The sequence below is a fragment of the Acanthochromis polyacanthus genome, chromosome 5 (assembly GCF_021347895.1).
Source record: "Acanthochromis polyacanthus isolate Apoly-LR-REF ecotype Palm Island chromosome 5, KAUST_Apoly_ChrSc, whole genome shotgun sequence".
In the NCBI taxonomy this organism is placed as follows: Eukaryota; Metazoa; Chordata; class Actinopteri; family Pomacentridae; genus Acanthochromis; species Acanthochromis polyacanthus.
In genome coordinates, this window is record NC_067117.1 from 42,640,789 (window position 1) to 42,667,366 (window position 26,578).

General features: G+C 41.2%; 1 protein-coding gene across 1 annotated transcript in view; it reads right to left on the reverse strand.

Moving 5' to 3' along the window:
* The window catches only part of LOC110967114 (dihydropyridine-sensitive L-type skeletal muscle calcium channel subunit alpha-1-like), a 116,767-nt gene that overhangs the window by 14,822 nt on the left and 75,367 nt on the right, over positions 1-26,578 (reverse strand). The window contains exons 29-37 of the mRNA XM_051947992.1: positions 23,874-23,921; positions 13,630-13,656; positions 13,407-13,532; positions 13,258-13,323; positions 12,666-12,757; positions 9,417-9,576; positions 8,058-8,185; positions 7,567-7,663; positions 1,854-1,956 (exon numbers count right to left, since the gene is read on the reverse strand). Of these exons, the coding sequence (XP_051803952.1) occupies positions 1,854-1,956; positions 7,567-7,663; positions 8,058-8,185; positions 9,417-9,576; positions 12,666-12,757; positions 13,258-13,323; positions 13,407-13,532; positions 13,630-13,656; positions 23,874-23,921 (847 nt within the window). The remainder of the gene's footprint in view (positions 1-1,853; positions 1,957-7,566; positions 7,664-8,057; positions 8,186-9,416; positions 9,577-12,665; positions 12,758-13,257; positions 13,324-13,406; positions 13,533-13,629; positions 13,657-23,873; positions 23,922-26,578) is intronic.

Sequence of the window (26,578 nt, forward strand, 5' to 3'; positions counted from 1 at the left end):
AACGTAACCCCCGCGATAAACGAGGGTTCACTGTACTCGGTATCTCCAGGGATATGTTTCCCACAGACATGAAATTGTTATGCCTGCAGCTGCAGGTTCTGGATAAGTTTGGAGGCTGTGGCGGCAGGTGATGTCCATCTGTAATCAGGAATCAGCGGTAGCACGACCAGGTGGCAGAGCCTATCAGTATTCACCTTCACTACAATGGAACCAGTCTCTTACCACCCGATGCTGGATCATTGACTCTACCAGTTAGTTCCAGACTCATTCTGTCCCGTCGATTCAGCTTTCAACATCTCAGTAATTTGTGTTTGCGGTCTTCCTAGTGTTACCGACCAGTTTTCTGTTGGCCGCCGAACCGTGGTTGGGCAGCCTCGGGTAGTGCTAGCCCGCCTAGCTTAGCACGGCTCGTTGGCGGTAACAGGCAATATATAGTCCAACAAAACTTTGCAGTTGGGAAGAACAGGGCACTTTATTTAACAGCAGTGACTGTCCACACTTACTGCTTGGAGCGTACATCAACTTCTCAAACTTTTTCTCAATAACTTATGTGCAGCTCAACATATCTCCATCTCTGCTACTGACACACACCCACCGCAGGCCCCCTTATCTACTCTTCACTCGCACACACACACACACACACACACACACACACACACACACACACACACACACACACACACACACACACACACACACACACACACTGCTACCTGCCCAGGTTAAAGGGGCAGGCTTGGCCTGCAACACTGGTCTGGACCACCACCTGCTTGAGTACCATCAATCCCTGGTCACCTGGACAGTACAGCTCACCTGGATCCTCCATAGCCCACGACAGAACCTAGCTCAACCTTAGACCATCTTCTGGTCCATCCTTCTCAGCTCCTGACAACCCCCTCCTGCATTCCTGCGGCTGCAGCCTCGTTCCCTAAGCCACAAGCTCCAGACTCCGACATTCCCCCCGTCTACCACCACTCCCAGGCTGCAGCTGGGTCCCTGTACTAGTATGTCCAGATGAGCGCTAGCTTGAGTTTTTTGGTTTGTATATTTTGTGAGAGTAGTGGCTCTTAGTAGTTTGTTTTTCGCCAGCCTAGTTCTTAATTCTTTTCTTGGTCTTGCTGTGAGAAGTATTCTGGCTTGGTATGTTTGTATTTCTGTGGAGAGTAATCACTATTTAGAATAATTTGTTGTAAATCAGTTATTTTCAGGTTAGTTTAGTTAGTGAAACTAAAGTAGTGCTTTGAATACTGTTTCCAGTGAAATCATTCCTGCGTTGCATATACTACGCTATTTAATAAATTCCCCATTTTGGTACTCAGATTCTCTGACTTAGTTTGACATTCCTGCTCAGGTATTACCTGCTGTGGGATTGTGCCTTACCTCTAGAGGCAGTGTTTAGTGAACTGGTAGTTTGTTCCTTAGTTTTTCACTTCCGGTAAAATTCTGGTTTAGTTCCTGTTAACAACTTTGTAAAATACCATTTGGACTGTTCCTGTCTCTTCTCTTTCCTGCTCTTCAGCCTCATAGAAATCTTAACAGAAATCTGGCAATGACACAGACAAAACTGTTTCCAAATAAGTAATCTGTGAACAACCTGTTTGCTGAATTCTTTCTGAACTGACATGAACTGTCTCATGAGATGTCTTTCAAACTATTGCACTTTTTTGTATTATGTACATACAAAAACAACACAACTTCTAGACAAAGCTATGAAAAGCACTGTAATATGGCTCTTCACTCAATATTTATGTTGAGGTCATGAAATAAAGACATCCCCTGTCTGTAAACCAGTTCTACATGTTTCCAACCCAAATTCATAAGTTCTTGAGAGAAATACCTTATTAATCACAAACCTTCTGTCTTTATTTTCAGTGCAGTTCTGACCAGGGCAAACAGTGTGGCATTGAAGGTGACTGTTCCATCACTGTTAAGAGGCATGTTCATGGAGACGAGCCTCTGGAGAAAAAGACAAAACACACATATGTAAACTTTAGTTGCAGTCCTGCATTGAATCTATGTAGATCCTTCTCTGTAGCATGTGCATATGTTGTACTTGAGGTTTTTTGTGTAGTTTGTGCAACAGATGTGGAGCTGATAATGTTTGAGGCGAAGCAGTAGCGAGACAAGACACCAGAACTGATTAAGTCTATACACAGGTTGGTAGAGCTATGAAACAGGGTTTTAGGAAATTACTTCATGTCAACAAGTTGAACTGCTGTTTCATTACCATGTAATTGTTAACATTTGTCAGCTCCACATTTCTCTCAGCACATGGCATAGACCTTTAATAGCCAATACAGTGTACAGTTTGCCTGGATTTCAAAAGCTGGTGGAGTGTGAAGTGGTGAAAAGCTTGTTGACAGAGGCTGGCAGTTCCCAGCCCCTCCACATGCATAAATGTCTTTGGGCAAAACAATGAACCCAAAGTTCCTCTTAATGGCAGACAAACATGGCAGTTTTGCCATCATCAGTGTGTGAGTATGTGCAATGAGAGACACTGCAAAGTGTTTTGTAGAAGTGACCTAAAGGGCAAAAGGATGTTTTATAAATGTGGATCAATTACCTAGTTCTATTATGCCTCCAGTAGTTTCAAAGTAACAGCCCCCTTAGCTTAGCCTAGCCGCGCTAGACCCATGTTCTGAAGGCACAAGGGTCTAGGGCCGCTCGACAGGGAGGGAGGCGGGCTAAAAGGTTGTCTTTCAAATCACTCTGCAGCAATTGGGTAGGTATACAACCAATCAGCTCAACAAATAGGCTAACGTAGTTCCTAGAGTGCCGGCGGATTGTGGCTAAGTCCCATTAGCTTCCCAACCAGTGGAGCCAACTGGTATATTAAGGATTTGCCATATCCCATCGGCATAAGTCCAAATACGTCTTTCTTCTCAATGAAACACTTCAGTGCCGTCCTTTGTTTATCTTTCAAGTTGAATTTTAGCTTCAAATCTTTAAGGGCTGTGGCCAAAGCCGAGTCCAAAGATAACTGTTTATTGTGCACCGGTTGTTTCTGTCAGAATCGTCGCGCCTCTGTCGTCACTTAGTTACGCCCGCCTTCTGACTCTACACTTCATGGTGATTGGTCCGGCCAGTTTTAGGAGAATCCAGCCTCGAGCCTTATGGAGGGTAACTAGACCCACCCTAGCAGAGAATTAAATTCGTTGCCGTGGGTTGTCTAGCGCGGCTTGGCTACCTTTAGCTACCAATCTACCAAATGACCCAATTCATTTGTCAGCTGGATTCAGTCTCATCAGTCACACTCACATGACAACTTCCAGGCTTATTGATGTTAAACATCACTAAATAGAACCTGTCTGGTATTGTGAAGAAGCTCAAGTGTCTCAAAAAGCAGCACATGATGCCACGTTCTAAAGACAATCAAGAACAGATGACAGTAATTGACAAATGGAGAAACATGGAACAATTTTTGGAAGATGTGGATCTGTTAGGGACTGCTTTGCTTTTGCAGGGCCTGGAAGACTTGTCATAATGGATGGAGCCATGAATTCTGCTCTCTATCAGAAAATCCTCCTGGAGTACATCCATCATCATGGCTTAAAGCACTAATGGGTTCTGCAGCATGAAAATGAACCAAAGCACACAAACAAGCCCACCTCTGAATGGCTGAAAAAGAACCAAATGAAGGTTTTAGAGTGGCCGAGTCAAAGTCTGGACTTCAATCCAACTGAGATGCCGTGGCAAGACCTTAAAAGGCCAGTTCATGATCAAAAACCATCTAATGTGACAGAATTAAAACGATTCTGCAGAAAAGACTGGGTCAAAATTCCTTCATGGTGATGGAAAAGACTGATCACAAGTTAATGCAAACATTTAACTGCAGTTGTTGCTGCTAAGGGAACAATCAGTTATTAGGTTTAGAGGGGCAATGACTTTTTCACAAGTTGAAGGTTTTCAATAAATTGTTGATAAATCATCATTTCAAAGATGCATTTTGTGTTTTATGGGTTATCTCTGTCTAATATTAAATAAGTATGAATATCAGTCTGATGATCTGGAACATTTAAGTGTGAGAAACATGCATAAATGCAAGATATCAGGAAGGGGCCCAATTTTCTGTGAGCTGGAATGAGCTAAAATTTGAATCTTAATCCAGTATCTGGGAATGACTTGCAAATGCAGTGTGTAAGCTCCGTCAAAATCTCTGGTGGGCCGTACAAGAAAATAAGGGCCACCAACTCCTGCCAAATCTAAATTTCTGGTAGCCCGTACAAAAAACTAGTCGCCCGTACTTCGCGTTGTTTACATAAAATAAAAAAATAAAAAAGACTTCTCAGGAAGTCAATTTCTTTTAATGAGCTCTTCTCTTACAACCTGCTTACCATTAGAATCGAAATAATCAGTCTGTCATTACAAAAAAAAAATCCATCTCTATTCATCTTTCCAATCACAACTTAGTTGAACTAGATGTCCATCTACATCAACATCTTCAAATTGTGCCAGCCTCTTGAGCCCAGCAACGACATCTTCCTTAGTCATTTCTGGGTTGAAATCATCCAGAAACCCCTCATCAACATCATCCTCCATGTCTTCCTCTTGCCATTAAACTCCCTCCTCCTCCTCCTCATCATCAATATCTTCCTGAGCAGCTGCCTGCTGCTGGACTTCTGCTTCCTGCTGCTGGTCTTCTGCTTCCTGAGTCACAGTTGCACTGGGCTGACTGTGGACCACCAGCCGAAGCTTTTTCCTCAGTCTCTCCATCAGAGCTGGTCTCCTGGGTGCTTTGGCACCACTCAGCCAGCAGTCTATAGCTTGATCTGGGTCAAACTCTTTGACTGAGGATGTACACATCTGGATTGTCATAATGTTGTCCAGGGTGTTGGCAGCCATTCTGACTGGCTCGACACACGGGGAGCGACAGTTGAGGGGGAATGCAAAAGTCATCGCAAGTGGAGATAAATTCAACAGACTGTGCGTGATACTTGGCAGCGGCAGGCGACGGCCGGCGACAAACGGCGCGCTGTGCAAAAGCACAGGTCACTTGTCTCCCTCACTTCTGATTGGCTGTGAAATTGGAGGGATTTTTTACGTTTTTAAAGAGTTTCATGACAGAAAATCATAAAGATGATAAGCCAGAAGATATTGCTTGATTTAGTCGAAATTTTACTCTTGACATTGGCCTATAAAAGAAAGAAACGACCCTGGGTCCATGCCATATTGCAATCTCGGAAAGAGCATGGAGAATACCACCTTTTGATGCCAGATCTCAAAAAAGATCCAGAAAAATTCCAGGCCTACTTTTGCCTTAGCTCAGAACTTTTTTCCAAAACGGACCATTGATGTATAGGAGCGGACTGTACTGTGTAACATACTGTAAGCTCATTGGTCAGTGAGTGAAACCCTCGCTGATTGGTTTGAAGCTCCAGGTGACAGCGACAAAAGCTGAATATTTTTCAACTTTCTTGTATCACGTCGCAAGCCTGCGGGTGCACGTCTACGTGAACGCGCGCGAAATTTCACATGCACAAATGTCGCCGTCGCATTGTTGGGAGGGGGGAAAGCGATGTTCGTCTCGTCGCACAGCAGCCATAGAAAATGAATGGAGTGCGACTGTTGTCAGCTCCTGTGTGTCGAGCCCCTTAGACTGACAGCCTGTGCTTTGGAAGGGGGAGGAGCTCACAGCAGCACCTGCTGCTCATTGAAAACTAGCTGAATGATCCGAGTTTTCCTGTCAGAGTCAAAACGGCAGAAAAAGTCGCTAGATTTGTCGCTAGTCGCTTTTGACAAAAAAAGTCGCTAGGACGCTTTGGAAAGTTGCTAAGTTGGCAACACTGCCTGTGCAGAACAAAGAGAAAGGTTAGAAATCTTTCAATTTATTTATTTATAAAATGCTTGTCGCCCGGCCAGGCGATGAGAAATGTATAAATTGTATCTGTTTATCGCCGTTTATCATCGTTCTGGTCGCTTCGGGTGACTTGGCGACCGCGAGCCTTACACACTGCAAATGCTTTGCAAGAAACATGAACTGAAATGGCCAGATGGTGGTGCTGTAACATAAGGTCAAAATCAATTTTGAACACTGCAGCCCTCACACTGTAAGTCTGATTAATTTGAAATTTAACACAAGTCTAGCTCAATATATAATACTAAATATAATAATCAGTATCCACCAGGATGGAGTTCTTACTCGCAGAATGCAAAACAACACAGAAATCTCAAAATTTAGACTGTTTCAAGACCAAACATGGTGTACAGTATTTCAGGTTTTTCACTTTTTTTGACAGTTCGTTAGAGAACAGTCTCAGGTCATGTGCATGCCAAAATTTGAAGAACCTATATATAGACATGAAGCCAATTCCAACATGTTATTAACTAAAGCACAGATAGTTGGTTATTAGGGATTTTCAATTCATTGAAAATGTTTTTATCAATATAGCTGCAAGTATTAGTTTGCAGGTTCAAACATTTTTGCACTTACGTTGTCAGAGTCTACCCTTGAGTCAACTTTCGGTCACTACGTAGACGATCTAAGGCTGCTCTCTAATTGGTTACTTCTAATTTATCATGGGACAAAGTGGTCACATGTGACTTTTAGTGTATCAGTATTGTTTTTGCTGTTTCACTTCATTTCTAGCCATACCCACCAGTAAGTTTGCATCCCAGTTCTTGATCCTGACCTTGGTGGAAAGGATCCCCTACACCACCATATAGTTTGAGTTTTTGTGAGGTAATGCACTGAGGTAAACCTGCTGAGCACAGACATTCTAAGTTTAAAATACTTTGCTCCAGCCCAGTTGTGTTGGCATCACTCTACTTCAGCTTTAAACCTGAGGTGGTTCGATAGCTGAGTGACCCCAGCACTTACTGCTTGCAGTGATCAGTGAATGCACTCAGTGGTCATCAGTGTTGCCTGTAGAGTGAGGTGGCAACCAGCAGAGTGTGTTCTTCCCTAATCACAAAGTTGGTGGCTCAATTCCCAGCTTCCTCATGAACCAAAGCATCTCTGGTCAAGATACTGAACCCCACATTGCTCCCAACTGCAGGGTAGTCCCTTATATGGAAGTTCTGCCACCACTGGTGTGTGAATGTATGGATATATGGATGAATGACAAACTCATTGTAAAGTATTTTATAGAGGCATTGCCCATTCCCCTATCTCAGATTTAAAACAAAAAAGCAGAGATATTCTTGATAGGAAGAGAATATATAGTTAAATGTTTACTCCTTTTCAAAATAATCTCTCCAGCTTTTCAGGAATATAACTCCACAACAGTAGTTGTAGTGTAAAGCTGTATTTCAGTGTGACTGGTAGTAAAAAAATAAAATAAATAAAGGAGGTGAGCACTTCTGGGTTGCTTCCAGTCCTGACCCTTATAAAAAGTGTGGATCCTGTCTGTTGTATTAGGTTGTCCTCTGCCTCATTCTTCCCCCAGTGTACTTTTTCCATGAATTAATTTGACAATTGGACCAACAGTGGACTCAAAAATCTCAACTGGTAGAGCCAAGCAGAGGTCAGTTAGGACTTTCCATTCTATGACTGAAGAGTAAAATATATCATTAAATTAGAATTACCACATTTGGATTACCATACACCAGTCTGAGCATTTTTCTCACCTTGCAGGCAATGCGATGGGGACAGAACTTGCCAAAACCTAAAGGAGGAGGTATTCTCCGTAGGAGTGTCACAACATCAAGATGCTTAATACGTCCCCTACAATAAACAGTAGAAAATAAAGATTTTTTTATTCACACAAACATAGACAAATTATCTCAAATTTAGAAAACAGTTTAAACATGAGTTGGGTCTTCTCCAAGTCTGTACCTAATTCATTTTAATTAAGGGACTAATTGAACATTTACCAAAGGAGACCAGTGTATCCCATCAACAACATATTCTCTATACCGCTATAGAAGGTATGACCCTACATTTTACTCTGTCCCACATTTTGCAGACTGTACCTATGTAGTATAACCGGGACAAGCCTCAGCCAATTAAGTGTCTGCAGGTCTCCATCTGGATCCCTATTGGGCAGTAATGGTTACAGCCACAGATCTCAAAGGAAAACAGTACCATTGCAATCACTTACATACAAATGAACACTTACGTGGCTTCAGGATCATATTCTGCCCAGATTTTCTTAAACTCATCCAAGTGCTGAGGGCCGAGAATAGACCAATCACGTGTCAAGTAGTCAAAATTATCCATGATGACAGCCACAAACAGGTTGATGATCTGTGAACAGTAGAGCCAAAAAACCATATGTGTTCAACTACCCATGAAAGAGGCAGATTTTACATGTGGATGTAGTTACACCATATGGCAGGATTCTTCTTTTATTGTTATCGAAAAATATTGAGTATCTTTCATGTATACAGAACATTACACTTAACAGTATATAAGTAACACAGCAAACAACCAGACTGATTGCATAACTATGTCTAAGGCGAGACCCCAAACTATGACAGTTTGACCCCTACGCAGCAGTAATTCCCACATTTGAACCCTAGATGAGGGAAGGAGTGAAGTGTGATCAACAGAGATGAAAGAGTGGCAACAGATTTACTTGTCAATTCAGTAATTGTTTGTTATATTGAGTCAAAAGTCAGAGTTTTCAGCATCATGAAGGTGGCTCTCTTGTAACCTGCTAGATCGCCATGGTAACTTAGGCTGTGGTGCTAACTGGGTCTGGAGCACATGATGTTTAGAGGTCTGGATTTAGATCATGTGCAGGAAGCAAACAAAGGATTTCTGCTTTATCAGTGTGTGTTGGACAGATCAAGCAGGGGTATGTTAAGGTGGTGATACACACTACCAGTCCCAAGCACACACCAGGAGGTCTGCTGCACTGGTAAATATATTTATACATTTCTAACTCAATGTTTATTTTGGCATGTCCACTTAAAATTGGGGAAACAAAGACTTATGAGCAACAGTTAGATATGACAGTGATTTTTGGCCTGCTCATTCACAATTAGTTAATCTGAATAATAGCTTATTAACTAAAGTCTGTGTTATTAGAGTCTAAATTATAGAATTATATAAATAGCACAGTCACTTCATTATAGTGAGGGATACTTTGGTTGCTTCAGTAACTGAATTCACTGTACTAAATCTGTCAGGTAACAGCGACGGCTAGGGATGGCATTCATGCAGCAGTATCTTTCATCATGTGCTGAAAAGAAAAGAAAAAGAAAACAGTCTGCTTTATTTCAACCTCATATATTTCCAATATTTGATCATTTTTGACTCTACTGTCATGTCAGTGTTGCATTTTTTACCTCCATGCTGAGATTTGAGTCAGACTTAAGTACAAATGCTGAAAACTATTCATTTAAACAAAATCTTTTCTTTTTAGAAAGCTGAAGGTGGATGATGCTAAATGCCATTTTTGGGCGTTAAAAAAAATAGAATTCTCCTTCAGGTTACATTTTTGAATCTGTAGTAAACATATTTATCATCTTACCAGAAAAGCACAGAGCATGTAGAAACTCATGAAGTAGATGATGGCAAAGTTGGATCCACAGGTGTACTCTTCCCCAGACAGGTAGTCCGACTTAGGGTCACACTTCTTCCCGTACATAGACGCTAACATGACTTCATGCCACGCCTCCCCTGTAGCACATCTGAACAACAGAGGTATTAAAATGTTCAGCCACACCTGAAAAAGACTGAAAAAGCTATTTGTCACTGCTGTCTTCATTGTTCTATTGAACTGTTGGCTTTGGGAAGGGATTTCATTTATGCTGCCCAGTTAGAAGAAGCAGAAAACCATTAATGCTGTTTCTAAAAAGGCAGTCAGTCATAAGCTGCGTTTCCATTACCCTTAGATTTGCGCAAAAAGTAAATAGCGCAATAAAAAACTGGTAATGGAAACACCTGAATTTCGAAAAAGGACTAAAATATCGCTAAAAAGTTTTTACGCTCTCATGAGGTGGTTTTTCAGACGTTTCGATATTGAAAAATATCGCAAAAGCGCAACGGAAACACTTTTTCTGCAATTATTCATCACTAGACGTGACGTACCTGGTCACATGACCAGTTCTCTCGGAGTAAACATGGCGCGGTACGTGTGGACAGAAGAGGAGACCGAGACTTTTCTTGCCATTATTCTTGAGAAAAACATCACTGCCATACTAGACAGCAAACAGCAGAGGAATGCAGAGTGTTAGAAGGAGATAGAAACAGGTTTAGGGCGTCCATCTTTCTGCAGTGAAATCTCACGGGATGATATTTTACGAGAGTTATGATGCTTCTGCCCAGAACAACCTTCAATGGAAACACGTTCAAAGCGCAAATATACTTTGTCGAAATTTTAGAAATATCGCTATTATTTTGCCAAAAACTGTAATGGAAACCAAGATATAGATCAATGCACATGTGAGTATTGATAATGTTGAAAATGTTAAAATGTGGTCAGTTTCTATTTTATTTAGTTCTACTGCATAAAGTACACTATGGACATATATGTGACTTTATTATATAGTGTATATTTATCGAAAATATTATCAGTATGGTGTTTTGTGTTTTAGTCCTGTGACAGACTGGTGACCTGTCCAGGGTGTCCCCTGCCTTCACCCGAGTCAGCTGGGATAGACTCCAGCACCCCCCATGACCCTAGTGTGGATAAAACGGTGGATAGAGAATGGATGGATGGATGGATGGATGGATGGATGTTTTGTGTTTTTCTGTTTGGTCCTGATTTGCTGCCAACTGCATTTAAACTGCTGCTACTGCTGCTGGTAGAACACAGACTAGAAGATATAATTTTCTACTTGTACGTATTACAGGAAATATTCATTCAGGAACATAAATTTCAGTTTGATTTGGCCAAAAGTGTAAGTGATATCATTCATTATGGGACAGCTTCAGACCTAAATGCAGTTCAGTACAGCATGTTGAAATACCCAGATGAGACATAACATTCTGACCACTAACAGGTGAAGTGAATAACTCTGATTATCTCCATCATGGCTCCTGTTAGTGGGTTGGATATATTAGGAAGCAAGGGAACATTTTGTCCTCAAAGTTGCTGTTAAAAGCAGGAAAAATGGGCCAGCGTAAGGATATGAGTGAGTCTGGCAAGAACCAAACTGTGATGACGACACGACTGGGTCAGAACATCTCCAGAACTGCAGCTCTTGTGGGTGTTCCTGGTCTGCAGTGGTCAGGATCTATCAGAAGTGGTCCAAGGAAGGAACAGTGGTGAACCGGAGACAGGGTCATGGATCATTGATGCACGTGGAGAGAGAAGGTTGACCCGTGTGGTCCGATCCAAAAGAGGGGATACTGTTGCTCAGATTGCTGAAGAAGTTAATGCTGGTTCTGATAGAAAGGTGTCAGAATACACAGAGCATCAGTTTGTTGTTTATGGAGCTGCAGAGCTGCAGACCAGTCAGGGTGTCCATGCTGACCCCTGTGTACCACCGGACGACCAACAATGGACACATGAGCATCAGAACTGGACCATGGAGCAGTGGAAGAAGGTGTCCTGGTCTGATTAATCATGTTTTCTTTGACATCACATGGACGGCCGGGTGCATCGCTTACCTGGGGAACACATGGAACCAGGATGCATTATGGGAAGAAGGCCAGCTAGTGGAGGCAGTGTGATGCTTTGGACAATGTTCTGCTGGGAAACCTTGGATCCATTCATGTAGATGTTACTTTAACACGTTCCCCCTACCTAAGCATTGTTACCAACCATGTAGACCCTTTCATGGAAACGGTATTCACTGATGGCCTCTTTCAGCAGGATAATGCTCTGTGCCACAAAGGAAAAATGGTTCAGGAATGGTTTGAGGAGAACAACAACCAGTTTGAGGTGTTGGCTAGGCCTCCAGATTCCAGGTCTCAATCCAATGGAGCTTCTGTAGGATGTTCTGGCCAAACAAGTCTGATCCATGGAGGCCCCACCTCACAACTTCCAGGACTTAAAGGATCTACTGCTAATATGTGTCAGATACCACAGAACACCTTCAGGGTCTAGAGGAGTCCAGATACCACAGAAGTCCATGCCTCAATGGGTCAGGGCTGTTTTGGCAACAAAAATGGGACCAACACAATATTAGGGAGTAGGTCACAATGTTATGTCTGATGGGTATATATGAAGTATAATGTTTAACAGCTCTAATATGCAGCTATCAGTTAGAAATAAGCAGCTACAATAATCAGTAAAATTCATCTAAAAACACATTTACCAGTTTTCTACCAGTATTCTTGTCCTGCATCATTTGCTGCAGCAGTGGTTCTCACTGTTCTAAATTTCCATATTCCTCATTGCTCTCCATGATAACAACCTGCTGTCTGAAGCAGCTGCACAGGATCATTTCATTTTGTGCAAGAGCATCAAATGATGCGTTAAATGTCTCGTTTTATGCAAGCATGCACAGAGTCTGAAGCAGGAAGTCTGAGTTAACAGAAAGCTGATAACCACCATCAAAATAACTATTATATCTAACTGGGACTTTAGTTTCTGTCAAGTCGACCTACAGGGCTGAATAGGTAAAACCAGCTTCATAGTACAGTCCTCAAATCCCTTGAAGCTTGGCAACCAGTCACTAATAAAAACATGTAGCCATAGCACCCAAAAACACAGACACAAAAATAAACTCTTTCTTTTTCTTCTAGGTACAAAAATATGATGCTGCAAGTTCCAGTGATTGTTGTTTCATGCATTTTTTGTGACTTTACCAGAAAATGAAAGGCCACCGACCTGAATAACAGCAGCACAGCCTGTGGGAATGTCTGGAAGTTGTTGTTTCTGTTTATGTATGTGCCATCAACCAACGCAATTTTACCAAATATCTGCAGAAAAAAAGATGGTTTCATTAGAAATCTTTTCCACATCACACAGCCAGAAGCACATCAGGGGTTTTTAGCCTTTATTATGGAGCATGTAAACATAGAGCACCGCCACAAAACTGCCACATTTAAATCAGCTATTAATTTAAATCTATATTTAATTGGATGGACATGCAGTAAGAAAAAGGAAGTTTAGAAACTGAAAAATGTAATTGAATTACCTATTATTAAAACTGCAGCTCAGTGATGAGCAACCAAAGGACTTTCCAAACTCAAGATAGCAGCTTTCCTGTATTTCCTTTCTCCTCTCACCATTAAGTGACTTTGATGTCAAGACTGATAATAACATCAACACATTTTGGATGTGTGTGTGTGTCTGTGTGTTGTATGAGCTTGTGTGTGTGTGTGTGTGTGTGTGTGTGTGTGTGTGTGTGTGTGTGTGTGTGTGTGTGTGTGTGTGTGTGTGTGTGTGTGTGTGTGTGTGTGTGTGTATACTTGGTTACCTGCATTCCAACCACAGCATATATAAAGAACAGCATTAGAATGAGCAGGGCAACATAAGGAAGAGCCTGCAACACAACAACCAACGACACAATCAGAAGGACGCAGTAAGTAAGACTTCAGGCTCATGCATGTCGGTGATTATAGTGACCTGAAGGGATTTGATGAAGGTCCACAGAAGATTTCGGATGCCCTCAGATCGGTTCAAAAGCTTCACCAGACGCATTACGCGAAACAGTCTGAAGAATGTGATTGACACACTCATGTTCTCAGAAGACTGTTTTAGGGAGAAGACACAGGAACATTATATCATGGCAACTATTAAATTCTACTGAACTCTGAATTTAACTTCAAGAAATGTTGGTAGAACTCACCGCAATGGCTTGCATGGGATCCACTGGCTGCAGAGACAAATATGATTTTTTTCTACTGATGTTTTTTGACAAGTGGCTTTAATAAACACATTTTGTTACATCTAGTATATGGCAGAAGTGAGCACTTCTCTGAAATATCACTGATAAGCCAAAATGGAATCACCTCTCAATAACTGCATTTTTTAAAGCTGATAAGTGATATTATTTTTCATGAAGTGGAAAACAATTAAAGAGACAACAGAAGTGAACACGCCTGTCATCACACAACAAATAAACTCTGTGATTACTGAAACAATACTGAGCACATGTGTGACTTCCAGCCTAATGGCATGGACACGGTTTTAAAATGTCCTGTGAGCAGTAGAACTTTTTCAGTGTTGGATTTATGGTGTCAGTCTGTATGTCTGCATCATGGTTTTATGTAGAAAAGAAATGCTAGAGTAACTGAAAACAATAGCTACACTACTATTCAACTTTGCAGTAATGAGATTACTGTGAGCGTGATGAATTAATTGAATTTTAAGTGATATTGCTCAGAGACGTACTCACTTTTGTCAGACACTATATGTCCTCAAAGTTTTGAACAGTTTTCATTCTCAGATTGCAAACTCTGTTAGTGTCAAAACAATCATAGGCGATCATTTCACAAAGACATGGTAGTGATCAACAGTTTAAATTAAGTTTGTGCAAAGGTCCCTGAAACATGCAGAATTCATTCGTGCTGTGCAAGCACCATTCACAGTTAGTATGAAGCATCTTTCCAGATGAAATTAGTATCTTGTAGCATCAAGCAAGTAGGATTTTGAAATTATCTCTGAATAAAATCTAAACTTTAAAAGCCATGCTGACTTATTATCACAAGTGGTGAAAATTGCACTGACAATGATTATTTTTTACTAGTTTTATTCATCAGTTTATACTAAACTGACAACAATAAATACAGAATTCTTCTCAATTTGAACAATTTTCCACATAAGTATATTGCAGGAGAAGCTTGAATCTTGTGTTGGTGTACGTGTTGCTTGTAGATTTAGCATCATGAAGCACCCAAAGCTTTAGAATTGCAGGGAAAACAGTATCACACCAAAAGATCAGATACCAAAGCTTCAGTCTGAAAAAACAGTCACTTCAGAAAATGTTCATTTGCTTTAACTTTTTCACACCACATTGTCTTTTGGATTTAATTTAAAATGGATGAATTTATCGTTTCTTACGATCAATATACACTGCTCAAAAAAAATTAAAGGAGCACTTTTTAATCTAAGTATTGCATCAAATCAGTGAAACATGTGGGATACTGATCTGGTCAAGTAAGTAACTGAGGGGCTTTTTAGTCAGTTTCAGCTGCTTTGGTGTTCATGAAATTAACAACAGATGCACTAGAGGGGTAACAATGAGACAACCCCCAAAACAGGAATGAGTTTACAAGTGAAGGACACTGACATTTTATTCCTTCCTAATGTTTTCTGACTGTTTTTCACTAGTTTTGCATTTGGCTAGGGTCAGAGTCACTTTTGGTAGCATGAAGCGATACCTGGACCCTACAGAGGTTCCACAGACAGTCCAACTCCTCCAGGATGAAACATCAATGCGTGCCATTGCCAGAAGGTTTGCTGTGTCTCCCAGCACATTCTCAAGAGCATGGAGGAGATTCCAGGAGACAGGCAGTTAGTCTGGGAGAGCTGGACAGGACTGTAGAAGGTCCTCAACCCATCAGCAGGACAGGTATCTGCTCCTTTGTGTAAGGAGGACCAGGATGAGCACTGCAATAGCTCTACAAAATGACCTCCAGCAGACCACTGGTGTGAATGTCTCTGACCAAACAATCAGAAAGAGATGTAATGAGAGTGGTCTGAGGGCCCAGCGTCCTCTAGTGCCCGCTGTGCTCGCTGACCGGCACCGTGGAGCTCGGCTGACATTTGCCATAAAACACAGGAATTTGCAGGTCCACCACTGGCGCCCTGTGCTTTTCACAGATGAGAGCAGGTTCACCCTGAGCGCATGTGACAGACATGAAAGGGTCTGGAGAAGCCGTGGAGAACGTTATGCTGCCTGTAACATTGTTCAGCATGACCGGTTTGGTGGTGGGTCAGTGATGGTGTGGGGAGGCATATCCATGGAGGGACACACAGACCTCTACAGGCTGGAAAATGGCATTCTGACTGCCTTTAGGTATCAGGATGAAATCCTTTGACCCATTGTCAGACCCTACATTGGTGCAGTGGTCCTGGATTCCTTCTAGTGTACGACAATGCCCAGTCTTATGTGGTAAGAGAACTCATGCAGTTCCTGGAGGATGAAGGAACTGATACCATTAGCTGTCCCCCACGCTCACCTGACCTGAATCCAATAGAACACCTTTGGAACATTATGTTTTGTTCCATCTGACACCATCAGGTTGCTCCTCAGACTGTCCAGGAGCTCAGTGATGCCCTGGTCCAGTTCTGGGAGGAGATACCCCAGGACACCATCCATCGTCTCATTCAGAGCTTGTCCCGGCATCGTCAGTCTGCATACAAGCACATGGAGGCCATACAAACTACTGAATACCATTTTGAGTTGCTGCCAAGGAATTTCAGAAAGATGGACCAGCCTGCCACATCAGTTTTTCACTTTGATTTTGGGGTGTCTTGAATTTAGCCCTCCTGGGGGGTTGATCATTTTCATTCCCATCAAACAATGTGGCACTTTTCATTCCTAACACATTATCCAGTCCATATCAATGCTAAGATCCAGTTTGGTTTTCCCCCGTATTGAAATATGATGTGTTTTCAAAGTGTTCCTGTTTTTTGAGCAGTGTATATTCAGCCACCATCAGTGACAAAGTGAAAACATGTTAGTAAAATCTGTGTTTGATATCTGAACTTGAAATCATGGACTTAAGTATTCAGACTCTTTGGTGTGGGACTCCAAATTATGGTCTGGTGTATTCTCACTCATGAAGTGTGTCTAAAACTTGAAAAGAGCCCACCTGTTAAACTGAATAAATTGTAAAGAGTTCAGAAAGGCACACATCTGAGTATACAGGATCCCACAGGTGACAGTGTTTGTCAGGAAAAACCAAACCATCTACATGGAACTCTCTGCAGACCTCCATGATAACAGTCTGAGAGGCACCAGTCCAGGAACAAAACCATTTCTAAAGTTGCTACCAAAAGCACTGTGTTCTCATCAGTTGTAAAAATGTGAGAAGTTTGAAACCAACATGAATCTTCCTCATGTTTGGTATCGGGCCAAATTCATTCGCTGAGTGAGACGACCCTTGGTCAGGAAGGTGATCAGGACAGTTCGCTCTATTGCACAACAATGACTTGAAGCAAACCAAGGACATCGCTGGAGTGGATTCAGGACAATTCTCAGTACAAGAGGTACAATGAAAGCTTCAACATAAATCCCATAGAGCAATTATACAGAGAAAAGGTGGCAGTAAACTTTCCATCCAATCTGATGGACCTTGACAAGATGTGCCAAGAACAATGGAATAAACTGGTCAGATCCAAGTGTGCAAATCTTGCAGAGACTTAACCAAGAAGATTCAACTCTGTAACTGTTTAACCCCTTGATGCCTGAATTTATTTACAATTAAACAAAAACATTTTTTTGCTTTCCAGCTGATGTTAAAATAATCGAAGGTTGTTAATTTGTCTATTACACATGGAACAGATGTCCAATAATAATAACAGATGTATAATAATAATAAGAAATGTATAATAATTAGGTCCCACTCCATCCAGTCCCACCAGAAACCAGTGCTTTAAAAGGTTCCGAGGTATGTATTGAATATGCACAACCCGGCATTGGGAGAACGGATACGCTATCTGCAGTCTGAATGAAAATGGTGTGATGGGAATATGTGACAATAGGGGGTTAAAGGTCTTCTACAGAGGGTTGAATTAAGGGTCTGAATAATTTTTGTAAATTAAAAAGTTAAATTTTGGATCATTTATAAATTTGCAAAGATTTTCTCCAAACATACTGATTTAGTGTATATTAGCCTAGACTTAGTCAGGAAGATACAGAGTAAAGATTGGAAAAAAGCCAGTTTTATCCATTTAAAAATTCATTTGCAACCCAAAGAGACTCATAAAAAGTGAAGGACTGTGAAGAAATGATATTGTTGGTGGCTGTGGGTGTAGAGCAAGGCTGGCAGTTTGATTCCTGATCATTTCGTATACCAAAGTGTCTTCAGGCAAGATACTGAACTTGACGTTGCTCCTGATGGCAGCTCTGCTGCCATTGGTGTGTGAATGAGTGAAACATTGAAAAATGCCTCGAGTACCACCAAGGTAGAAAAGTGTTATTTAAGTGAGAACTATTTTGTACGCATTAGGTTGCAAGACTTTGGACCTGTTGATTGGTGCAATTATCTAATCAATGTACCGTGTAAAATCCCTTTGATCATAGCATAAACATTACTGTCAGGTGGGCTTGTCTCAAAATTCGGTAACACTTTCTATGAAGCCCACATTTATAAGGCATTATAATGGCATCCATAATGCATTATAATGCATTCATAATGTCTCATAACTACACTTATAAGCAAACATAATGCTTCATGATGCTTTATATCAACGGTCATAAAACATTATAATGTCATTTATAATGAATTATAATGACTTGTTCTATGGATGCTCATGAATACTCATGAACACTACATCCATAATGCTTTATGTGGTATGAAGCCCCGACAATCACAATGCATTATGAGGGCATTCATAATGCTTCATAACTACACTCACAATGCTTTATGCACTGAATAAAGTAAAACGAAGTTTTGTACATTTAATGTATATTTTCACATTCGAATAACTGAAAATTATTTGGTTGATCACTGAATCTAATTTTTTTTTTTAGGTTTGAATCTAGTATTTTTTACATTTAATGAACATAAAATTTGCCGCAGGACATGAAACTGGAATTCTTCATTTGATCAGGATATTGTTTTAGATTGAGCGTGGTTTGTGGGTGTAGTACACATGTATTTCTAGGGGGCGGTAATGCGCCAGAATGGTGGTTGCACCTGCCTGACCTAGAAAATGAAAGAAGACGGAGGACTGATACGAAAAAGGCGGCAAAAGTGAAGAGACGGAGGACAGTAACCAGCACAACCTCACTGTTTTCAGAGAGCCCGTGGCACGAAAAGCAACTTTTGTAGTGAGTATTAAACAGTAGACATTATATACTGACGACGGTAACTTAAATTCAAGTAAATGTGTATCTGCCTTTGGCTTTACGATCGAGAGCGTGTGTGTGATAGCATGTTTTAGCTAGTGCTAATGTTAGCATACATTGTTCTAACCTTAGCTAGCAAGTACCTGGCTAACTGAACCTGATATTCGTTAGTAGTTAACGGTGACAACGTTTCTCAGCTAGAAGTCGCTGTGACGGTTTCTGGGGCTCATTATGTCGCCGGACAAAGTAGCCACGGTTGCAGCCACCACCGCCTTACGTTGCGGCTGTTGGCGGTCCGCCGCCGGACGACATAATGAGCCCGGTTGACATTTGCCCCGACCGCCGACGACTCCCGGGGCTTATTGTGTTGTCCAGCGGCGGACCGGCGACCGGGGCTGAAGCGGGCACGATATCTCCATTTAGAAAATAGCTGTTGCGGGCAGGGCAGTGTCAACTGCGGCTCATAGCGTTTTCCTACGGTGACCGGAGTTCAACCGGAAATCATTTCTGTGCTGAAATCGCAGGTGCAGGGGGTGGGGGAGGGGCAATATTGGTCTCACGGTCTAAAAAAAACAGAAGATGGCTCAGTGGTCGTTCAAGCAGTCCAGTTGCTGGTGGTATCAACCATTGCTTAATGTTATTCTGTTTGAGAAGAGTTTCTATGAAGTTTTGTGTTTTAGCCATATGCTGAACAAACACAGTACAAAAAAATAGAGGTGGTTAAGTCTCAATATTTTATTTTGATCTTACTGTTCTTCTGCTTTAAGGTTTTCAAGTCAGGTGTATAAAATAGGTGGCAATTACATTTACAATATTTGATGTGAAAATGTAAAATTTAGATTATTTCTGGATTCACTGCTGAAATTATTTTTTCCAAGCATTTTTCAGTTTACTTGAATTTCCTTAAATTATGATTAATATTGAAGTTGCCACAATATTACACATTTTTGGGAAGCATTAGAAAATGTGACATTAGGAAAACAATTATTTTAAGCAATAATTATTTTTGGCTGGTTTAAAATGGAATCATGAAGGACTCCTAAAGCTACACATTTTAGCAAGTTCTGTCAATATCAAAGGGTATTTGTGTTCTTTGAAACAAATAATTACCTACTTTATAACTAAATGTTTCTCATTCAACTACAGGGAAGCTATGCTTGCACTAGGAATTTGAAATGAAAAGCCACTGTGGCTGACTCATAAGAATAACAATGAGCCACCTTTTGTTAATGGAATGTTTTGTCCATTGGGCAAGTGGTTTTGAACTTGTTTTCTTGTTTTTTTTCATCTCTTTGTAGGTTCTCCCAAGGATTACGTCTGAAATAGACAGATCTTATTGAAGATGGTGTTGCAGGCAGTAGCAGGACCTTAACCAAGATGGCTTCATCTCTGAGAAAAGTATAAAAACAGACCACATATTTGCTTTTATTTAACCTACTTGAAGCAAATGTGCAGGGGCCATAATCAGGCCATTCAAAATTGAATTTGTATAACGTGAAAAGGAGAATAACATCTCAAATTAAATTTCCGAAGTGGAATATGATTGAAGCCTTTGTTAACAGGAACAGAATTTCAAATCATGCTGATGGGCTGCATGATTTGAAATTTTGTCAAAACCTACCATGGCTTTACAGTTAGTTTTTGAGTACCATAGTTGAGGCTGGATGTGTGAATATAGTAATACACCTTAACAAAGCAGCTTAACTGAATTGTCATTGTTTCCCAGATGCAGGTCTGCAATCCTGCTCTGTGCAAACTTCGAGTTCAAGGTCAAATGAAAGTTGGTGGCCGTCATTGCTGTGTTATGCTGGACGAAAGCAAGTTCTCACACAAAAGAAAGGTAAGATGCATTTTTATGATACGTGTGTGTGTGTGTGTGTGTGTGTGTGTGTGTGTGTGTGTGTGTGTGTGTGTGTGTGTGTGTGCGCATGCGTTTCTATTCAAGGAAATGTCATTACCAGTGCATGTAACTATTAATCCGATAAATACAAAAAATATGTTTGACAGTACAACCGGGGCAGAATGGGACCAGCATGGAGACAGAATAAAACATGTGCATTTGGTATGCTGGAAGTAGCGCAGACCACCAGGAGACCCATTTTCAAGATTGTTGCAAAGCTTTCCAAAGAGCAGCTTCTTCCCATCATACAGCTCCATATTAGGAGGGGATCCAGCATTGTGACTGATGAGTGGAGAGCTTATAGGAGAGCTCTATCAGAGGAAGGTTATGATCACCATACTGTCTGCCACAAGAGACACTTTGCAGATTCTGTAACCAGAGCTCATACACAAAACTTAGAGAGGGCCTGGCAAACATTTAAATGTGAGGTTTGGCGTCGTAGAGGCAATCGAACGACCAAGCTGTTAACCCTTTAAGCGCCAAAGTCGCGATATCGTGACAAGCAACATTGCTAAACATAACAAGCCACAGCTTCAAATATACTGCCTCGTGTAGTTCCCACTTTATACCAGGAGATGGTAGACATCTGGAACTTCAATCTGAGCATCAGTTGTGGGCGTGTTTTCATTCAAAGTTTTGGAGTTTAAAGAGTTTGAAAACCGAGGAGACGAGACTCGTCATCGGAGCGTATCAGAGCGCAAGACGGCACATTTTAGAGCGAGAAAACTCACCGTACGGAGAGGTCTGGTCAACGCTGACAAAGTACTTTGTAAAATAATGGCTTACTCATATTCTGAAGAGGAATATTCACCCTCTGATGAAGATGTTCAGTCGTCCACTGAGACAGAAAGTGCCGCTGCGTCTGTGCGTAACGGCAGCGGGTCGGTGCGCCATGACAGTCCACGAGCAGCACATACTGGAGCCGATGCTTTGCTTCGGGGGGGCAGGAAGGGACGTGGTGGGTGTAGCTGGAGTGGTCAAAACACCGCTAATGATGAGGGGGATAGCGGGGGTTGAAAAAAAACTTGGAAATAGCAGCAGACGCGGGAGAAAATGCACTGATAATAACGATGGAGGCTGCAGTGGCGTCGTAAATGACGACGATGATGGCTGGGTTTGCTTGACAGATGAGGAAGAGTTTCACAAGTGGATCAGACATTTTGATGAGCCTGTTGGGTATCGTGGAGACAGAGATCTGACAAATTCTGAGCCAAGCAATGCCATTTTGATCGTTACACATCAATAAAGTTATGTAATCCATATGTCCGCCACCTGGTGACGTCATAATATGCAACTTAGATGAGTGAATTTACTTCCATCATAAGCTTTGGTGTCATACTGATGATTTTTCTCATTTACAGTTTGCCTTTATCTCTAACCATTTTCAAGTTACAACCTTTTGAAAAAATGACATCAAAACTGAATATTTTATTGAAAAAACTCTGGCGCCTAAAGGCTTAAAAGAGCATTTAAGAGTAATTGAGTGTCAGTACTGGCTTGGCAGATCGCATAGAAATGGCATTCTCCGGCACCTTTTTCATGATATTAGAAAATTTAATGTTCATGAGTGTTGATATGGATTTATGAAAGGTTCTTTGTATTGTTTTATACCTCTTTTTAAATAGTTGCTTGTTTGTTCGAGCACCCTGAATAAACTTGTATTTGTAAATACATTTATTTGTTTGTACTATTAGGGCATGGTCATATCCCAGCTGGCAAACATACTTCAGTGTGATCGTGCCCTTATGGGCCAAGTGTTTACATATGTATACTGTTTACCTGTAAGTGTTAAGGTGCACTTTAAAAAGCTGCTTCAAGCAAACGTCCTTTAATGTCCCTCTGGGGGGAGGGCGTTCCTCGGTTAAATTTTGTATTTTATATCTCTTATAATAGTGGCTTGTTTGTTTGACACCCTGAATAAACTGGAAAAATACATTTGGTCTTTTTCTTACTTTGAATATGTATTTTGAATACCTTGAGTTTCCATTTCTACAGAACCCGCATTTACTGTATTATGTCTTGCATACTAATCACTTAAGACGCAACATATATTCTTATGAATGCATCCAAATGCATCACACTTTACTTAGCCCCTACAATGAAGCGTTATGATGGATTATGCATTATTATAAATGCATCCAGATGTATGTCACTTTACTTAATGCACACAATGACGACTAATGATACTTCAAAGGCTATTATTACATACTATGAGTTGTCACTACAGTTGACTTGTGTGCATAGGTAATCGTAATGTATTCTGAGCAGTCAGTGAAGAGTGCATTATAATGCACTGTGAGTACCCTCATGAAGCATAATATTGGTGTTCATAAGTACTCAAGAGCATCCATATAACTAGCCATTATAATTCATTATAAGTGATATAATGTTTTATGACTGTTGATATAGTGCATCATAAAGCATTGTGAGTGTAGTTATGAAGCATTATGAATGCCCTCATAATGCATTGTGATTGTCGGGGCTTCATACCTCATAAAGCATTATGGATGTAGTGTTCATGAGTATCCATAGAACAAGTCATTATAATTCATTATAAATGACATTATAATGTTTTATGACCGTTGATATAAAGCATCATGAAGCATTATGTTTGCTTATAAGTGTAGTTATGAGACATTATGAATGCATTATAATGCCTTATAAATGTGGGCTTCATAGAAAGTGTTACCGAAAATTCTTTTTATAATGCAGTGTCCGTAGGACTGGTATGCACAACATGTAGTTCTTTAAAAAAAAAAACATAAGTTGTTCTGCAAACGAAGGCAGCTTGTTCACGAGGTCAGATGAGTTTGGAGACACTGGTTAGAGCAGACAAAAAGGCTAGAGTAATTCAGAAAACCACTGTTTCCAACTGCTAATTGTGTGAGAAATGTTTTATTGGCTCATTTTGGGCCACTCAGTACCAATGAGTCAGGGTTTAAATGCCTTAGAATTGGGTTGCTGACCATGTGCATCCTTTAACAGCATCTGTTAAACATCTTGTGAAAGACCTAATAAGGTCAAAACAGTTGGAAATGTGGATTTTCCGATAATGCATTTAATGTTTTTATTAATTCTGATAATAGCAAAAGATTTTCAGTCTAACATTTTTTCAAACAAATCTCATTTAATGTGTGAATGTCATGCAAAAGTGAATAAAGTGAATAGTTACAGCACAACCACGGAGACAGTAAAGTCCTCCAGAGGACTCCAGTGCTGCCTGAGGGAGGGAAACACAAAATAAACATGAAAGAAAAAACGTAAAGCTGTGAAGATGTGTACGAGGCAAAAGCAACTGACAAGAAGGTGTGAAAGTAATTATATAGAGAGTAGAGGAAAAATAGTTTAGATCCACATAAAATATAAATAGATGTTTAGACTTAAGCAATGGAAGGACCTGTTTCTTAATATCACTCACTGGTCTGTTCTGTGCAGACTACTTGAGCAGGAAGTCACTTAATCTGTTGCACTGGCTTGTCTGTACAGACATCTGCTATAAACTGTGCACATTAAAGCACATTATACCACATTAACACTAAACAGACACGGGTTCATCACATTTACATTAAAACACAGTAAAAGCAGGAAGAACCAGAGGAGCAGGCTTCTGAAGACCAGTTTTCAACATATACTTACCATCTGCATATAAATACTCCCTGCTGTCTTTGTCCTCATTGCTGAACATTTCCTGCTTCTGTTGGATCCGGTGCTATACAACCAACTGTGCTCAGAGTTCTTCAGGTGAAAACAGAGAGCCGGGAAGTTCTAAACATTATGTAACCCAGCTTGATCTGGAACATCTAACTCATCTTCCTGTTCCATCAGTTCAGGACTACACTCAGCTGATGACACAGAGCGAACTACACACAGCCTAAATCCAGCAGCAACAACAGCCAGACTGCATGTCTGTAGAACAAGATGGACCAAAAGGATGGACAGTCCCCCACTTCATCACAACCAGAGGCCATGACAACAGAGTGAAAAGTAGGTCAAAGCTGAAATGTGGGCTTCAAGGAAATAAACTATTTGAAAAAATGACTTACCATAGAGGATAAAAGCCTTGGACCCATGAACAAAGCTGGGCATGGAGTGCATTCAAGAACATTCGAAGGAAATGTTGGTCTGACAGAAAAGGAGCAATGGTTGTATGTAGTAGTGCTAGCTTTTACTATTGTTCTTGTTTTTTAATGATATTATGAGTACTTTAGTTATTACGTCTATGTAAAACACTTCAAAACAAATGTGTACACCACCTGAGATTCTCGACACACATGGCAAAGCCTGCATCACATCCCCATCTACCAGCAGAGGAGCAGGGTTAGGATTCAGTAACCCAGCAGCCGTGATACCCACCAAATGAGCTCACTGACCCCGAAGTTCCACATAATGTGATCGCGCCGCGCCGCTGTCTTGCTCCGAAAGTCAAAGCACACAGCAAGCGCAGCGCAGCGGCACACCGTCCAGATGGGGAGGGCTGCTCCTCAGAGAGGCTCTCGTGTGAACAGCGATATCACGCGATAAAAACACATGATATAAACAGATAATAAATAAACCACACCTCATTTCACTTCTACAAGGTCGCTCTGCTTGACCCAGCCACATTGCTCTGTGATTTATACTTCTAGCATGGTTGAGTACACGATTTATGTTTTGATCTCAAATGAGTGCTTTTCTTTATCCAACAGTTAATTTTGTATGGTTTATTCTATATAAAAACGGTAATTTCTCTTCGCCCATGGCGTCGTGTTGTATCTGGGACCCTGTTGACCTGATGTTAACTGGAGGTGTAATAACAACATATAGGAAAAAATTTACGTCCGAGAGGTCGTGCATTGTGTTTTATTTTGAAAGTTCCAGTTTAACTTCCCGTCTGGTGCCTTCTCAATGACAGTGAATTTACGAGGTTTTGAAGCGGCGGTGCAGAAAACAGACCTGAAGCGAATCTCCAGCACCGTGGCGCGCGCCGGTGCTTCAGAGACGCGGTGCTGGTGCTCCGCAGCGTGTGCAGTGGAAATTGTCTGATAGAAGAGAATGGGTTCTAAGTGCTGCGCAGCACGATTCAAGAGCGCGGTGCTGCGCAGCGCGGCAGTTTCGCATTATGTGGGATTTAGGGGTCAGAGGCCTTCAACGTGGACCCACAGAAAGAGGCTGAGCCCACAGAACACTTCAGTCACTGTGTCAACGATGATGCAACAGGTATTGAAGAGGACAAACCCACTGAAGGCAGAAGCTCAGACAACATCGCTGTGTGCTCATGAGAGCTGAGGTGTTTGCAGACAACCTTCAACATGGTCCTTCCACATGAACTCAAAGACAAACTGCTGACCTTGAGTTGACACCTGTCCTCTGCAGGTGGAAAAAGAACGTTGTCACAGGCAGACCCCAGTCAGTCAGTGGGCAGCTGCATATCCAGCATGAGAATTGAGAGCACAGGGACCCCAGGACTGAACCTTCTGCTGTACAAACTTTTCACACACCACTGTGGCCTCCCAGAACAACAGCAGGGCCATCGAACTCACTAATGATACAACCGTGATGAGAATGGTCTCTGTGGGGGATTTCCACTGAATGAGCAACCCGGTCTCACAAGGATTCGTGAAACTATCACGTAAATTAATCTATGGTTACGTGCGCACCAACACAATTTCTCATATTTTACGTGTTGCTCACAACGAAATTCAAACCAATGTATTTCAAGCGGAGGACTTTTCATGCCACTCAGAACGTATTTCAAAGGAATATTTTCAATGTAAAAGCGTTGCGAATCCAACGCTATATTTTGCATTACATCGTCCCATACATATAATGTGATGCCTTTATTTTTGCTGCAGGATTTGGGTATTTGAGATTAAAAAACGTTAGTGTTTGTTTGTTTGC